The sequence below is a fragment of the Diabrotica virgifera genome, chromosome 4 (genome assembly GCF_917563875.1).
Source record: "Diabrotica virgifera virgifera chromosome 4, PGI_DIABVI_V3a".
In the NCBI taxonomy this organism is placed as follows: domain Eukaryota; kingdom Metazoa; phylum Arthropoda; class Insecta; order Coleoptera; family Chrysomelidae; genus Diabrotica; species Diabrotica virgifera.
Genome location: NC_065446.1, coordinates 239,106,534 through 239,124,275, shown reverse-complemented (window position 1 = coordinate 239,124,275; position 17,742 = coordinate 239,106,534). Strand labels below are relative to the sequence as shown.

Sequence of the window (17,742 nt, the reverse complement as noted above, 5' to 3'; positions counted from 1 at the left end):
TTTCCACGGGACTCATTATGGTTTAAACTATCACGACTATGTTGCGACTATGTTAAACTATGTTGCGACTAGACTATTACTGAGAATCGTGATTTCTTCCAATATTCCTAACAATTTTTTTCCATTGGTCTTTATCTTCAGCTGCTCTAAGAGCTTCGCACAATGAGTTTCCAGCTGAATTCCTAATTTGGTCGGACCATAACTTTCGGTTTCACTTATTTTGCAATTTCTTCCTATAGGTCTACAGTCTACAATAACTAAAAAAGTAGTCAGCTACCTGGATCTTTGAGTGTCCCGAACATGGTCTATTTCTAGCTTATTTCCCTGGAGTAATATTCGTTTTGTATTATACAATGTCTCTGTTTATACTTGGAAAACACCTTCATAATCATATATTAGTTACCTCGTTTGTATAATGTATGCCAACCCTATCTACTTTTATCTACTAACAGCGTATATGATTTTTTAAGAATGATTTTTTGCTTGGTTTCATTTTAGAATTGTCGCTATTCACGTCGATGTTTTCCTAATCAGAGGTTCCGTCATAAATCTACAATTTATTTGTAAGTAGTTAATGTTTTATTGCATTGTGGTGTTGGTATACAACAATAAATGTACTGGTAATAATGATTAAATATTTAGTATTAGAAGTAAGCTGCTTTATACTATGTATTAAAAGTCGTTACTGCTTTTCTCCTTTATAAATCAAATCGGCTGGGTATCTCTATACATCGCTTATGCCTATAATATAGTCTGAATCTACAGTGTCGTTAACTCAAAATGCCAAATATTTTGAGCGTATTTCATTTTTTTCTGTACTCTTTTATCGGTAGCATCACATTTTCATCGGTAGCTTTGTAATTTTAGATTTATTTTTTTGGTATTATTAGCACAAGCCCTTTAAGACGTTTTGGTTTAATTATTTGCTTGTCTGATAACAATCTGCTTCTATTCTATACATATTTGCATAATTATCGAATTTTAGTACACTTTTGACTCTTCCTCTATTCGGTATAACGTAGAATGTTTTCGATCTGTTTCTTCATGTTCAATTTCGATCGTAAAGAACTCCATTTCTGCTAACTAAAGAACTCCATTTTTACTACATATTTGTTTTGTTTACTTCTCTTGATAATTTGCGAACATCTCGAGCGTTAGTAAAATCTAGGGTTACATTTTAAGTTACATAAATATGGAATTTTGGTCTACGAAGTATAAGAAAATCGTAAATGACTTAGTGATGCCTGCCAAGGTAATTATTTTTGTTTATCTTGAACCATTTTTTAATTGCAAAATAAAATCTGAGGTCGTTGAGCGGCCCGATATAGCATTGCAAAAGACACAGTTAAGCCCGTTTTACAGGTTGCAATTTACCTGCAAGACGCAAGAAAGTTGCCGAAAGGCATGCGCAGTATGTCGTCAGCTGATTATTTCCTGCAATTTCTTGCAATTGCGTGATAATCGTTTTGGTGTCATTTTCTGTGCAAGTTTTCATGAAAATCTAGGGGAATTTGTAGGAAGTTTGATTTTTCTACAATGTCAAATGTCATAATCACTGATAGAGACGGATACATCAGCTGTTCTCTGTTTTTAAAATATCAACATTATTTCCCATTCAGGATAAAAATTTCAACATTAATTGCAAGCTGAGTTGCAAGCTGTAAAATCGCACATAAAAACCTTGTAATAGACATCCATGAATGTTAGTCATGCAAGAAATTGCAGCAAGTTTTCTTGTGACCTGTAAAACGGGCATTATTTTATCTAAATATGAAGTACGAAAAGATGATTCATTATTTAATGAGTTAATATAATATTTTATTTACTCTATGTCATATTATGTATAAGTTTTTAGTTTGTGAAAACTGTCATTATAGATAGCAGTGCGTGAAGGGTTTAGTTTGCGTGAAGTAACAATGTATTTTAAATAGGATTTACTTTTTCGCACTGTTTTTTGGCACACTTTCATATAATCAAATATCCTTAACTTTCGCGTTGTCATGGTGATGACATAATGAGCAATAAATTACAATAAAAGTTTTGACAGTTTTGTGGTTTGAAAGAAGTTAGAATTTTTAAATGTCAAAGTTCTAAAAATTGTATAATATAAATGAATTCCAGTGACGAAAAGTTTCCAGTTTTTTAATTTGTTTATCGTAGATAAAATATTGTATAAAACTGTGCGTGAAATACTTTTTGCGAACTTACGCGATGTATAGCACTCGCCCCGCTGTCGCCTGTGCTCTAAACATCGCGTGCGTTCGCAAAAAGCATACTTCACGAACTGTTTCATAAATAACTATTATGAAACCATTGCATTTTATTCTCAAATCAGTCGCCAAGCTAAGCTACCTAAGATTGCTCATCAACACAACCTTTCGGGAATCATTTTTTATAATCACAAACGAAATATTTTTCCATGCTACAACTATCTATACGCTCGGAGCTTCGCTGGTGTCGCTCCTCGCAGATTAGTAATGCAATTTTCACCGGTAATTTTTAAATTTATTATTTAATTGTTATCGCTTAATATTTACAACGCAAAAAAGTAATTAAATTGTAATCGATTTTTTTTAAGATTTTGCTTATCATTTTGACATTCTATTGATGAAATATTAATTTCTTACTTCGGATACTTTCACAATTATCGTGTAGATGGCGCTAAGATTAATAGATTAATTTATAATTACATATTACGGAACATTAAAAAAACTTAAATTCAGTATTTAAAACGTAAGTATATTTAAGGTAAAAATATATTGTTCTGAAGCTATTTCCTTGTGGCATTTTTATAATGAACTATTTTAAATGGGAAATAAGCCACAATTTTACCAAAAAAATGAATTTATTAACGTTTCGACGCCCAAGTCGGGTGTCGTTGTCAAATACAAAATAATACTAAATAAACAATTATTAATATTATTTATAATTAAAATAGCATACATACATTAAAGTCAGAATTTGGTATTAGTTTTGAGAGTAAACTAAATGTAAGCCCAAATACTTATGATGTCGGGATAGTATCACGAGGTTTTTTCCTGGTTTTCCCTCGTGATTTACTATGGAATCTCTAGCGCGAGAATTTTACTGCCATAGTTGCATTTGTTGTCTTTTTAAAGACAGATCACATGCTATGATTTTTTGTGGCGGATATTCTTGAGTTGGGGTTGATTTCATGTAATCGAATGAACTATCATTTAGTAAAGTCGTCCCAGCAAACGCAACTCATCAATATTGGCAATATCATTTTTAAGTCTTCTACTTTAAAATTTATAATACATGCCTGAATTGCCGATATAAATGAGTCAGATTAAATAAACTATTAGAAGAATTTTTTACTAAGCAACAACATTTTTGTTTATTTAGTATTATTTTGTATTTGACAACGACACCCGACTTGGGCGTCGAAACGTTAATAAATTCATTTTTTTGGTAAAATTGTGGCTTATTTCCCATTTAAAATAGTTCATTGTAAAAATATATACCACAGCTTTTAGGCTATTGATAATGTTCAAAATAAGAGAGCTAAAAGGAACTACAACGTTAACGGGATTTTATTGTCTCATATGGTCAATGGATCTCTAAATTTGAAAAAACCGCTGAGTGCTACCATTTAAATGGGTGCGTTTTTGAGAAAGGGGTGAATTAGTCCCTAGGCACAGGGTGCATTAGGGTAAGTTCTATGCAATTTTGGTACAAATATGTCTACAGAAAAATTGTTCCAGATTAAATTTACTATCGAAACGTCACCTCTTAAAGTGAAAAATATTTTATTTTACAAAAATATATTCAAAAGAAAAGCAAGGAAAAAACACGAAAGGCAGCAATTTTGTTTTTTGCCCCATAACTTTTTTCCACGGGGATATAGGTATAGGCATTACTTTAGTAAAAAATAACTTCTATTCTTCCTCTTTAAAATAAAGCTTGGTAAAAGTCTCTGGGATTTACAGTTTCTGAAATAGGATTTTTCAAAGTTCGCCGCTCACATCATTTTTGAGACATTTTCCCCATTATTTCGGAAACATTGTTCTGTAACTTTTTTCTACGCATTTCTAGGTATATGCAATGGTACATTTTGTAGAAAGAGAAGTCAATTATCTTTAAAATGGTCTATTGTATAAGGTTACAGGACTCTTTATAAGCAAGCTATGCTTTTTCAAGTTTTTATACTTTTAATAATTTTTAATATTTTTAATGATTATTTTTTAAATTTCTCATTGTGAATATTTTCCTTGTAAATTTAGGTATGTACATTGTAAAGCTTGTTTTATTTGCTTTAAAATGGTGTATTGCAAAAAATTCTAGGACTATTTTAAACAAGATCTTCGTAGGATATCCAAGGGTATTTTTTTTATTTTTTTCAATTAGAAGAATGTAATTGCATATTATAACATAATTTTTAATTCCAAATAACTTTTCTTGATAACACTTTTCGATATTGTGAAATATAAAGGTACTTTACTCTTGAGCGAAATTCATATTTTTTAATATACCTCGTACTCTATTGAAACAATTTTATATCTGATGATTGCATCTTAGGTTTTATACTCTGCAAAGTATTTTATAAACAATATTTTTTTTATAAAGTTAATAATAAAAAAGTTTTCCATGTGGTTTCAACTTAGTAGGACTCCTTGCATGTGTATATGTCACATTTTGAAAAAGCATATCTTGTTTAAAAATAGTCCTAGAATTTTTTACGATACACCATTTTAAAGTAAAGAAAATAATCTTTCTTTTTTATTGTACAATGTATATACCTAAATATACCATAAAAAACGTTATAATAAGAAATTTAGAAATAATCGTAAAATATATCAAAAATCATTAAAAGTATAAAATTTTGAACAACCATATCTTGCTTAAAAGTAGTCATACAGCCTTCTATAGATCATTTTAAGGGCAATTAACTTTTCTTCGTATTAAATGTAACAATGCTTATACCTAAAGCTACGTAGAACAAAGTTACAGAACAATGTTTGAGAAGTAACAAGCAAAATGGGCCAAAATCGCTGTGAGTGGCAAACTTTGAAAAATCATATTTTAGAAAATATAAATCATAGAGACTTTTACAAAACGCTATTTTAAAGAGAAAGGATGAAATATTTTTTTTCGTAAAGCAATGCCTATATCCACATCCCCGTGGAAAAAAGTTATGGGGCAAAAAACAAAATTGCTATCATGTGTGTTTTTTTCTTGCTTTTCTTTTGAATATATTTTTGTAAAAAAAAGTATTTTTGACTTTAAAAGGTGATGCCTCGATAGTAAATTTAGCCTGGAACAATTTTCCTGTAGACATGTTTGTACCAACAGTGTATAGAACTCACCCTAATTCGCCCTGTGCCTAGGGACTAATTCACCCCATTCTCAAAAACGCACCCCTTTAAATGGTAGCACTCCACGGGTTTTTATTATTTAGAGGTCCATTGACCATATGAAACAATAAAACCCCGTTAACGTTGTAGTTCCTTTCCAAAATACATAATCAATAGCCTATTTGGACAACTAATATTTTTTATAATTAATGTTTTTATTTTTAATTTTAAATTAATCACTTTGACATTTATGTCAAGTTTCCAGTAAACGTTTACAGACTTGTCACTACTGGCGCTCGCGAATTTTTAAATATCCCATCTACGTACGAGCTTACAGCGTATACAAAGACCACAAAGCTATGTATGTTTTTGATTTTTGTGAAGGGAAAATCCTTACTCTTCACGTACACATCTACGGCTCTGTGAGAGGGCTGTAGACGTGTAGGAAGAAAACAAGTTTCTTGGTTAAAAACACTAGTGAATGAACTAAGATGTCAAATGCAGTACAATTATTCTAAGTTGCAGAAGATCTAGAAGTCTTCACAATGGTGATCGCCAAAGTCAGATAATTGTGATATGAGACGTGAAGAGTAAAGAAGCAGATTAATAGGAACATTTATTTTCATCTAATTTCTTGGACATTGGACGAGTGCTGGGACATGAATCTTTCGCTCATAGTACCTCCATGGAGGTCCTGCTTAACCTGCCTCCATTACATATATGGACGGAAAAGGAGGGTAAGGTATGAGCTTAGAGAAGGCGGATAAGATAACAGGAAGCAGGACAAAAGGATACCAGGATCAAATCTGAAGAGATAATTAAAAATCACCTAGAGCTGAAAATGGTGAAAGATGAAATGCAACCTAAATATAATTTCAAAAAAGCCATTTACCGTCCTCTTTGTAATATCAATAAAGAAGTTGGAACTATGAACAACTTTTAAAGAAACAGAATGGGAATCGTAACAGTTATAATAAATATATTATAATAGTCTAGTAAAATAAAATTCCACTACATGTAAATCAAAATGTAAATTCGTACAGGTTGAAACAAATTTTATATCAAAGTTTAGGTGGGTACAAAAGATATTTTCAAGAAAGTATCCAAATCATACAAGGGGATCATTATTTAAATAATTAAAAGGGGTCATTTTTGCAAAAAACTTACTTTTTTAACTGCTGAGGTCATTCAATTACTAATGAAGGTGTATAGGACTGTTTTCTGGAAAGTTGAAGTGTAAATTTTTCACATCAGACTTACAAAATTAAATTTGACCCCCTATTTATTTAAATAATTATACATAAAACTTTAAAAACAAATTTGCAAAAAATTATTTTTAGCGTTTTAAATAAGCACTATAAAATATCTTATTTTACAGGAGAAGTTGCGCTATGTTATCAGTATTAATAAAAAAAAATACCCCTTTTTAATTATTTAAACAATGATCCCCTTGTATGATTTGGATACTTTCTTGAAATATTCTTTTGTACCCACCTAAACTTTGATATAAAATTTGTTTTAACCTGTACGAATTTACATTTTGACTTTTTTTTATTTTATTAGACTATAATAGAACAACAAAAAAGTAACATAACTTTAGAGGGAAAATGCTAGTTCTAAAAGCGTATAATATAATTGACCATGAAGAATGGATGAAACATATTAATAATATTCATAAAATTATCGGGGCAAAGAGTATCAGATCAATACTGGGTAATCATAAGAAACAACCTTATCCCAGAGACTAGACGCAATACCATCAAAAGCGAAGTCGAACGGGAGATTAACAACCAAGGGTTAGTTTTAGATCAAGTCCCTAATGAAATCCTTGATGAGCAGATTCCTGAGATTCCCATACCAGAAACTCAACCTGACAATACACAACAGGAAAACAGCGAGTTGCGCGATAGTCTAATAATAATAATAATAATAATAGCTTTATTGCCCAACAGTTTCCCATTTATAGGACAAATACAGAAAAAAAAAATCACATAATTCATTAGTATAACATCTACAAAGTAATAGTAGAGACCTAATCTAAGTAAAGAGAAGCCATTTTTAACAAATCATTAAGTGAGCACGAAAAAATATCACAATGATTGCAAATACTATTATAATTCTTACACATGACAAAAAGAGGCGATTTAACTAATATATTTGTTCTTGCTCTTGGACACTTAAATAAAACGTTTGATCTAGATCGTCTAGCTTAGCTAACGAAATTGCTCGTGCCGTACAAGAGTTTAATGGAACAAATCAGAACAAATCCACTTAGCAGACCACCGCTACCACGGATAAACTCTTGTAAGAAGCTAGGTGCGCTGTTACTGGAAGATCCTTATCCAAAGCAAAATCCATACAAGCTATCCATAGCAAAATTATGAAAACGGTCAAATATCTCGAGAAATACATTTAAATGAAAAGCCAAAAACAGTTTTGTCCGATACTGCTCGCCGACTATACTTCTGAGAAAAGTTTTATTCCACGTTCAAGTTCAAAGTCCTAAAAATAAAATAGCAGTAATCAAGTAAGAGGTAAATAAACTGCATATAAAAACATCTCATAGCGAATGCAATTAATTTTTATTTCTATTTTTAATTTCGTAGCAAACAAATTTTCCTAAAAAATACTAATTATTTTGATATGAATTATTCATATACTACGATTCATTAATATCACCATCTGTCACACATTTATTTAATCTCCCTGTTTGTTTAGGTGTATATGAATTGAATAAGTTTTTTTGATAAAAATATTTTGCGTAAATAATCATAATGACCTTGATAATTGGAACAACTCAAACTTGTACGATTTAGTTTTATATATAAAATACACAAAAAAAAGCAAAAGACATACCCTTCCAGGAAAGGTGTGTCTGTTTCTCCTTCAATTTCGTGTGATGTGGAAGTTCATACCTTTATAACCTGATTGACTAATTCACATAATTTAACGACTATTATAATATAATTTAAAAAAATCTCCATAAATGGTCATAAAATAAACAACATACGTTTCGCAGATGACACAGCCCTTCTTGCAAATAATAGTCAAGCAGAGCTGATTGATCTTATACGACTGGTCGAAAACGAAAGTCAAATATTTGGTTTGCAATTAAACATATCAATGACAAAGATCATGATAGTGGATGGACTACATAACAATCATCCACACATAACCACAATTGACTGGTTTAATGTTGTGAGCTCATACTTTATTGAAGATATTCTTCTTTAGCGGCGAATCGATTGAGGGTAAAATTTGATTGATCCGCGCGCATGCGCACACCTACAATATGGTATTAGTTGTTATACGGGCTCTGATTGGGTGTTGAAATTTTGAAATGATCTGTCAATAATTGTTCAATATGGAGGTTATCGGTAAACAAAAATATTGTATAATATTAGTTTTTATTGATGTGTGGAGAGAAATAAAATCAAATTTATAATTATAGTGACTTTTTAAATAGTTTTGGAAAGCCGCAGGTACGTAATTCTAAATGTTTCAGTTGGAAATACCTAATAGGTAGTTTCAATACCTATCTATTTGGAAAATGTAAACAAAATAATGTAGTTACCTATTAGTAGGCAATGCTTTAATTTACATAATCTGATTACGAACAAACTTTCTACAAATCTTCATCTCATATATCGTTTTCTTACTCTATATTTTGTTGAATTTTATTTCGATAAAAATCAAACTAATAATTTTATTAAATTCATATAAATTTATGGTGTAAACATTTAGTTTGTGTATATTCCCACATGACGTATACGAGAGTTTGGTGCAGTTTGAAATGGCGTCAACTTTCGTACGGCGCGGTAGACGTGAAGTGCGTTCAAGCCCCAAGCATGTTATTATTTTTTTATTTTTTTTATAGATTTTATGATTGTAAGTATATTATTATATAATTTTTGAAGATATTCTTCTTTTTTGAAAGTGGTAGATAAGAAAGTTAGTTTGATTTTTAAATAAAATAAGTACAAATAACCTTTTAAGTATATTTACTTCGTTTAAATTACCTATTATACACTTCTTAGGTGCGTACAAAGTACACACACATTCTTTTTTTTATTTTTTTTTTGCTTTCGGGCTCATGTGCCCATTCAGCCAGTAGCAAATGTGTAACCTATTCTAACTAAACTAACTACACTATTATTCTGGAAATTAAAAGAAAAACTACGATGGGGAGAGGAACTGGGATTACTCTTCGCACCTAGGGGTCATTCAAGGTGACTCACAGACAGAAAGGGTAGTATGTCTGGGATCATTGATCACAAATACAGGGTCACTACAGAAGGAAATAAAACGTAGATGTGATCTAGCAAAAATTGTTCAAAATAAGTCATAAATTTTGAGATTTTGTAAATGTTCATAACTTATGTAAAAATTAAGTTAGAACCTTCTTACTACACGGAATGCTGAGACTTCTTGTGCTTAAATTATATTTTAAATTTCAATGGAATTGGTCAAATAGTTTAAAAGTTATTTAATTTGTTTATCCCAAATTCATTTTTTTGCAACACTGTAAGTCAGAAAATGATGAAGTTACAGTAATACTTCGGACAGTTTATGAAAGAAGAACATTTTTATACTTTTAACTTAATTAAAAAAAAAAGATGACAAAAAGTAATTTTAAACGTGTAAAATTATTTTGCAAAAACATGTCCATTTTTTGCTTCTCTCTCTCTCTCTCTCCTATCGTTTCCCCATTACTGAGGATCGTGATTTCTTCCAATATTCCTAACAATGTTTCTCCATTGGTCTCTATCTTCAGCTGCTCTAAGAGCTTCGCAGAATGAGTTTCCAGCTGAATTCTTTATTTGGTCGAACCATCTAGTTGGTGATCGTCCTCTTGATCTTCTCCCCGGAACGTTTCCAGAAACAATTAATCTCTCCAAACTGTCGTCACCTCTGCGAACCACGTGACCAAAGAATTGCAGAATTCGTTGCAGACATATTGTGGACAGCCTTTTTTTAATATTGAGTTGGTTTAGAATGGAAACGTTTGACCTATGACATTGATATTTTTTGCTTACTTATAAACAATTAGAATTAGTCTGGGCAGATTTTCGGAGAATAGGCAATTTTTGGGAAAAGTTATTTACCAGCAATTTTATTGCTGAAATCGAATCTTATGATTATATATATTAATAATATTGGTATGCAAAGTCCGCAGATAGTGTGCTACTTTTTTTATAAACAAAATGGCGCTCGAAAATCGTGATTTATTCGATTTTTGCTCTATAACTCCAAAGATTTTAACTTTACACCAAAAACATCCAAATCAAAAAACACCGTAATTAAATTCTGCATTGAGATGTATTTTTCCCGATTTAATTTGACGAAAATTTTCCCCGGAAAATGCGGGTTTTTCCAACAAATTCTTTAATTTTCAACTAAAATTTTAGATAAGTAATTGTTCATCAATAATCAAATAACTTGGTAATATAAAAGCTCTTTTTGTATAGATTATAATTCCAAAAGCCGATAGAAATTGAATGAACAGTTTAGCAACAATTGAATTGTTAATTAAAAATTTACGGTCGCTATAATATCCACAATAATTACGATATATAAGAATATATATACTACATTCGCTCTCGCGAGATTTTTTTTGACACTGACGTTAGTAATTTCTTTTTTGAAAAATTCAGTTGTCAGAAGTGACTGGAAATTACTACAAAACCAACGCACCTGCTCATATCCAATATCATTAATAGTAAACAGACATAAAAATAACATAAACCTTACGCCAATCAATATTTATTTATTTAAACCATTATAATGTATTGATGGCAAATGAGAAAATTATTTATTGTACAAAATAAAAATATTTTGTAGAAATAAACTTCACAAAATTTTATGAGATTAGTAGACACTCCCACTATTTCTAATAATTCTTCTTTTTTTAATGAAAGATTAAGTTGATTTGAGTTGATTTTAGCAGTTAATAGTGTGAGGTAGGAATTTTTGTGTTGTACGTTTCCTATTCCGAATGTCTCAAAAAAAATCTCGCGAGAGCGAATGTAGTATAGCTATAATTTTTGTATAAAAAGACACTGTACCTCTCTAATGTACTTTACAGAATTGAAATTGAGCTATTTAAGCGGCCTCAGGAATATTTTAAAATTATAAAGAATTTTTTGGCTTATAAAAAAATAGAATATCTCGGGAAATATTAAATTAAATTAAATTATGAAAACGGTATTGGAAAAAAAGCGGCATTACGCTTCTTATAAAAGGAAAAACGTTTAATTGTGATGAGTGGTTCCTGAGATACAACCGGTCAAACTTGACCGGCATTTACGGCAAAGATATAAACAATGAGATCATAATTTTCGAACCATCTCCTTTTTATTTTTGTCCTCTTTCTCCGCACCAATTTTTCATATCTTTAAAATACTCATAAGATATATTATTAAAATAAAAACTATTGATATTACGGGTGAAAATTGCTAAAAATATCAAAATTCCAATCCAAAAATTAGGTTGGAGAAAATGTAATCTCAAAGTTCAAAATCGGTATACGTTAAAAAAATGCATTTTCTCGGCTTCCCATGGAGCAATTTTCTTCATTATTTTTTGTTCCTAAGTAACTCTAGTAGAGCCATATAACTAACGCATTACTAAATGTAAACTTGCTTTTGTTTTGATATAATAAAGTAATTTATTGATTATAACAAAAAATTTTAACTTGTTTAAATAAAGATTGTTTATATAATTATACAGCTTTCAAATGAGAATATTTGTGTTTTTAACGTTAAAAAGTACACTTGTAGTAAGTTTACCTAAAAAAAGTCTACAACTGGAAAAAATATGTAGTTTTCTTTTCTCATAAAAAATTAATATATTATAATAAAGCAAAAGCAAGTTTGACATTTAATAATACGTTAGTTAGATGGCTCTATTCGAGTTACTTGGAAACAAAAAAAGAATGAAGAAAATTGCTCCTTGGGAAGCCGAGAAAATGCATTTTTTTAACGTATACCGATTTTGAACTTTGAGATTGCATTTTCTCCAACCTAATTTTTGATTGAAATTTTGCTATTTTTGGCAATTTTCATTCGAAATATCGATAGTTTTTATGATAATAATATATGTTATGAGTATTTTAAAGATATGAAAATTGGTCTGGAGAAAGAGGACAAAAATAAAAAGGTGCTGGTTCGTGAATTATGATCCTGTTGTTTATATCTTTGCCGTAAATGCCAGTCAAATTTGACCGGTTGTATCTCAGGAACCACTCATCATAATTAAACGTTTTTTCTTTTAAAAGAAGCGTCCTGCCGCTTTTTTTCAATATAGTTTTTATGATTTAATTTAATTGAATATTTCCAGAGATATCCTAATTGTTTATAAGCCAAAAAATTGATTATAATTTTAAAATATTTCTGAGGCCGCTTAAATAGTCTAATTTGAATACTGTAAAATACATTAGATAGGTACAGTGTCTTTTTATACAAAAATCATAGGTATTTATTCTTATGTATCATAATTATTGTGGTTATTAAAGCGACCGTAAATTTTTAATTAACAATTCAATTATTGCTAAACTGTTCATTCAATTTCCATCGACTTCTGGAATTATCTATACGAAAACAACTTTTATATTACCAAGTTATTTAATTATTGATAAACAATTAAGTACCTATCTAAAATTTTAGTTGAAAATTGAAGATTTTGTTGGAAAAACCCGCATTTTCCGGGAAAAATTTTCGTCGAAGTAAATCGGGAAAAACGTGTCTCTATGCAGAATTTAATTAGAGTGAATTTTTATTTGGGTGTTTTTGGTGTAAAGTTAAAATCTTTGGAGTTATAGAGCAAAAATTGAAAAAATCACGATTTTTGGGAGCCATTTTGTTTATAAAAAAAGTAGCACACTATCTGCGGACTTTGCATACCTATATTATTAACATATACAATCATAAGATTCGATTCCAGCAATAAAATTGCTGGTAAATAACTTTTCCATGTATTTTGCTAATTCGCCCAGAGTAAATAACTTGCTAACCGTTACCCGTAGAAAAATTATTTTTTCATATTTAGAAAGACTCAATTTTTATACACATTTAGAAAGAAAAACAATATTGTCCTAGGACAATTAGGGACGAAGTTAGCGCCCCCCCTTTTAATTCACATGTTTTTGCAAAATAATTTTGCAATATTTAGATTAAAAATAGTGTAAATCTTCTTCTTTCATAAACTATCCAAAGTATTACTGTAACTTCATCATTTTCTGACTTATAGTGTTGCAAAAAAAATTAATTTGGGATAAACAAATTAAATAACTTTTAAACTATTTGACCGATTACTTTAAAATTTAGGGTAGGATTTAAGCACCAGAAGTCTCAGCATTCCGTGTAATAAGAAGGTTCTAAGTTAATTTTTACATAAGTTATGAATATTTATAGAAACTCAAAATTTATGATTTATTTTGCAATTTTCTAAGCAACCAATAAGGATAGACATATTCAGCGAACGCCATATTGAATTTTTTTATACGACTTATGAGCTTCTTACTCTCAAATTTGTTTAAAATGCTAATCTTTTTGGTAATAGACGAAAAAAGCGAAAATTTACGGTTTTTTGATCTTCATTTGTTTATAACTATGTATATCATCAAAATCGGCTGCACATCTAACACTGTCTAATAAACTTAATACAAGTCCGTCCTTATTTTTAGTAATATTCATTAGTATTTAACATATTTTTAAAATAAAAAGTTTGTAAAATATTTAAATGGATTCAGACTTATGTAGTTGCAAATATTGTATTTAAATTTTGTCTATTTGTTTTGTGGTTTGTTTATTCAGTCTGACGTCAAAATCTTTAAATAAAATATATTGTATATTTGGAATAGCAAGTTATGGAAATGTTTTAAGTAAATAGTTACTTTAATTTACTTAAACAATTCTCTAATACAGTGTATCTGTTTGTTTGTTATTTGGCAAGTAAGTTTATTTTCTTTCTAATCTAGATTTCGAAAGTTGTACACTACTTTCAGTAAGATTTAAATTCCTTAGTACATTTGTTAATTCAAAATTGGAAAAAAATCTAATACCGATTGAATTGAACGTTCAGTTTTTTTAAAGAAAAAACAGAACCAAGTTTTTAGAACTAACAGAACTACTGTATGTGTAAGTTTCTTAAAAAAAACTGAACGTTTCATTTTCATTGTTCCTGAGTTAAACTTTTGCTTCACTTCCATCTTATTAGAGCTGCAATCTTTATGAACTGATGATGTGTAATGATTCATATACGTTAATCTTCTTCTTCATGTGCCATCTCCTCTAAGAAGGTTGGCAACCATTATGGCAATTCGCACTTTGGATACGCTGCTCTAAAGAGATTAGCAGAAGTGCAGTTAAACCAAGCTCTCAAATTGTTTAACCAGGAGATGCGTCTTCTTCCGCGACTCTTTCTACCTTGTAGTCTTCCTTGTATTATTAATTGCAACGAGTTATATACACGAGCGGCACACCCTCAAAAAAGCGCTTAGTTTTCGAGATACTGACCACGGAGGGATGAATGGCTAATTTTATTCATACTTTTCCAGGTCTGTATCTATAGGTATCTAGAGGTATCTAGAGATATCTATATTTTCAAAGGTGCTGAAAACGAAAATGAGGTTTATTTTGAATTTTATGTGGGGGAAGTAAAAGAGCAACAAGAGTTCTGGCTATTTGGTGGAGGCGCCCCATGTTATTTCTTATGGGAAAACGAATAAAATCGCTAAGGTCCATTCTGCTCGTTTTTTGAGCGTTTTGTGGTGGAGGCGTGACAGCTCGTTGGATCGTGACGTAAGAGGTGTCGCTGAAAAAGGAGGGGGTAACGAATAGGTTAACACAAAAAACCATCACCAAGACAGTGCCAAAACAGCAGTACAGCATATCTCCCTTTCTATTGGTCGGACCTTAGCGTAAGAGGGCCCGTTGGAAAGCGGGGGGCTTAAAGAATATGGTAACACACAACGTAAACACAAAGATATTGCCAAGGCAGCATTATCGCATATCTCCGGTGTTATTGGTCTGATTCTAATGATTAGAACGTTGAATTAAAGAGGGGGTAGCGAATATGATAACGTAAAAAACAAACATGACAACAGTGCCAAAACGTCACTATATCGTATCTTTGTTGCTATTGGACCTATTTTGGTGTTTGAGGTGTCAAATTAATGGGGATGGGTGTTCGTCTATTACAGTTCTTCATCTCGTCAAACAAATCGCCTTCCCATGCCCCTACCGGTGACAACCTTTAACTATGCCCAAGCCATCTAGCACCTATATATCATCGTAAAAGAGTCTTCAGTCTATCGCTTCTCATATCTCTCTCTCTCTCTCTCTCTCTCTCTCTCTCTCTCTCTCTCTCTCTCTCTCTCACACACACTCACACACACACACACACGAAACAATTTATGAATGATACAGGAGAGGTGTCGCTGAAAACGATATACCGTACAGCAGCTAGAAATAGAATATGATTAATCACAGAACGTATACCATTTTAACAGTATGACCAAACCAACAAACATCCTCGATATAATCTTCTCTGATTGAGTTCTACAGATGTATTGTGAGTTGCATGCAATATTTTATCTACGGTAAGTAATGTAATATTATGAAATCATCGAATATAAATGGTATTGTAAACAACAATTCTAAATACCTTTTTACAAAAAAACGCTACAAGGATGTTGCATACATTATTTTATCAACGTCCAGTTGGGTAATATTATGTTTTGTAGGTTGGTATTATACTTCTGGTCTCGGGTAAAAAATGTAAATATACGTTGTATTAGAAAAATCGTTAAACAGTATACTGATATGATGTATATGTTGATATAGAAAAGGCATTTAACATAGTGTAATAAGCAGCATTATTGAAGCCATAAATCAATTTAGAGTGTGTAGTTACATAGATTGTCTGAAAAAAATGTTAGCAAGGACAGTCAAGCAGTAAGTAATGGTTAAATAATGTAGTATGTATGAGAAGTCGGTAATAAAATAATGTTAGTATCTAAGCGATGGAATATGTGTAAAGCGATGTGTAAAAAATGATGTAAACAATGAAAAGTAGTCAATTCGGTCGAACATAAATTTGTATAAAAAACAAAAATATGTTCTTAACAGCAGTCACCAACGTGAAGGTACGACTACATCGACCGCCATGTTAGTAAGGATGATGGTTAGTATGAATGAATTATTTGATGTAAGCATGCTATGAATGTAAGGTAGTCAATTCGGTCGAACATAAATTTGTTGAAAAACATATTTATGTTCTTAACAGCAGTCACCAACGTGAAGGTACGACTACATCGACCGCCATGTTAGTAAGGATGATGGTTAGTAGGAATGAACTATTTTACAGTATATGATAATAGATTTTAATAATAGCATTATACTTAACTTACGTACTAAGATCAGCTCATTATTATCTAACTTGGTTTAGTAGACATCTTTTGATTGATCTGTTGGACATCTTTTATATATTCATATTAATGTTAAGACATCGATACTTTTGGTGTTAATTCATTCGTTACTGTAGTATTCAAAATGAATTATTGGGGGGAAATAACTCTAGGTTATCTAATCTTAAAACTAAGGATTTTCCGACTCCTGTTTTGTGACAGGCTATCGAAGACTTAAAACTAAATCGGGGGAAAGAAGACCATTAAGTTATCGATTGTCCTAACTTGGAGGCGACATGAGCAACGGCTCTAGAGTTAACCAGAACGTCTCATTAATTTGCCTGTTATGTGGTCCATATCAGATATCTTTTTAGTGGTCATAACTAAACATGTTTTTTGTTTTATTTTCTTTTTTTAATATGAGCTACTCTTAATAATTATAGGTACTTAATTTAGAGATAATATATATACAAAACTAAGATCTATTAGAATTATCATAGTATATAAAAGCGATGAGTCAGGGAAAGGGTGAGGGAAAGGAATATAGTAAAAGGGTCTGTTCCAGATATATTTAGCATTATATTAGCTGTAATAAATAAATAAAGTTTAATAAAAATGACTATATTCAATCAACTAAATAATCCTTAATCACATAAAAATGATGAGTGATATTAAAGGGTGATAAGAGAAATATAATAAAAAATTGTCTGATTCAGATGTATTTATCATTATTGTAGTTGTAATAAATAAAGTTTTAAAAATGGACTATATGTAATCACTTAAAGTCAATCAAATCATCAAGGATAAATGTTAAAATATGGCTGGCTTATTGTAATCCTGCTTTGTATTAACTTTAATCAACATCCATCTCAAGATTATCAATTAAATAGTGCCCCCACGGAAGCGTATCATATGACTCTGGAAGGTGATGTCTTTTATCATCATTGGGGCTGAGCGCAATCTTGCTTTGTGTTATGGTATAAACATGATGCTTTTCAGAGCGTATTAGATTCTGCGAGG

The 17,742-nt window shown here is 30.7% G+C and overlaps 1 protein-coding gene across 7 annotated transcripts in view; it reads left to right on the top strand.

The window, feature by feature from the left end:
* LOC114327060 (endothelin-converting enzyme homolog) overlaps positions 1-17,742 on the top strand; it is a 167,437-nt gene that overhangs the window by 77,438 nt on the left and 72,257 nt on the right. Inside the window, exon 1 of one of the 7 annotated variants that reach the window (XM_028275588.2) lies at positions 493-563. The exons of 4 other annotated variants lie outside the window; for them this stretch is intronic. Coding sequence is in view for 1 of the 3 variants with exons in the window: in XM_028275565.2 (XP_028131366.1) it covers positions 1,241-1,252 (12 nt within the window). In the remaining 2 variants the exon portion in view is untranslated. Of the gene's footprint in view, positions 1-492; positions 564-1,233; positions 1,253-14,249; positions 14,267-17,742 lie in introns of those variants that run through there. 2 more of the 7 variants (XM_028275565.2, XM_050648819.1) reach the window with 2 other exon arrangements.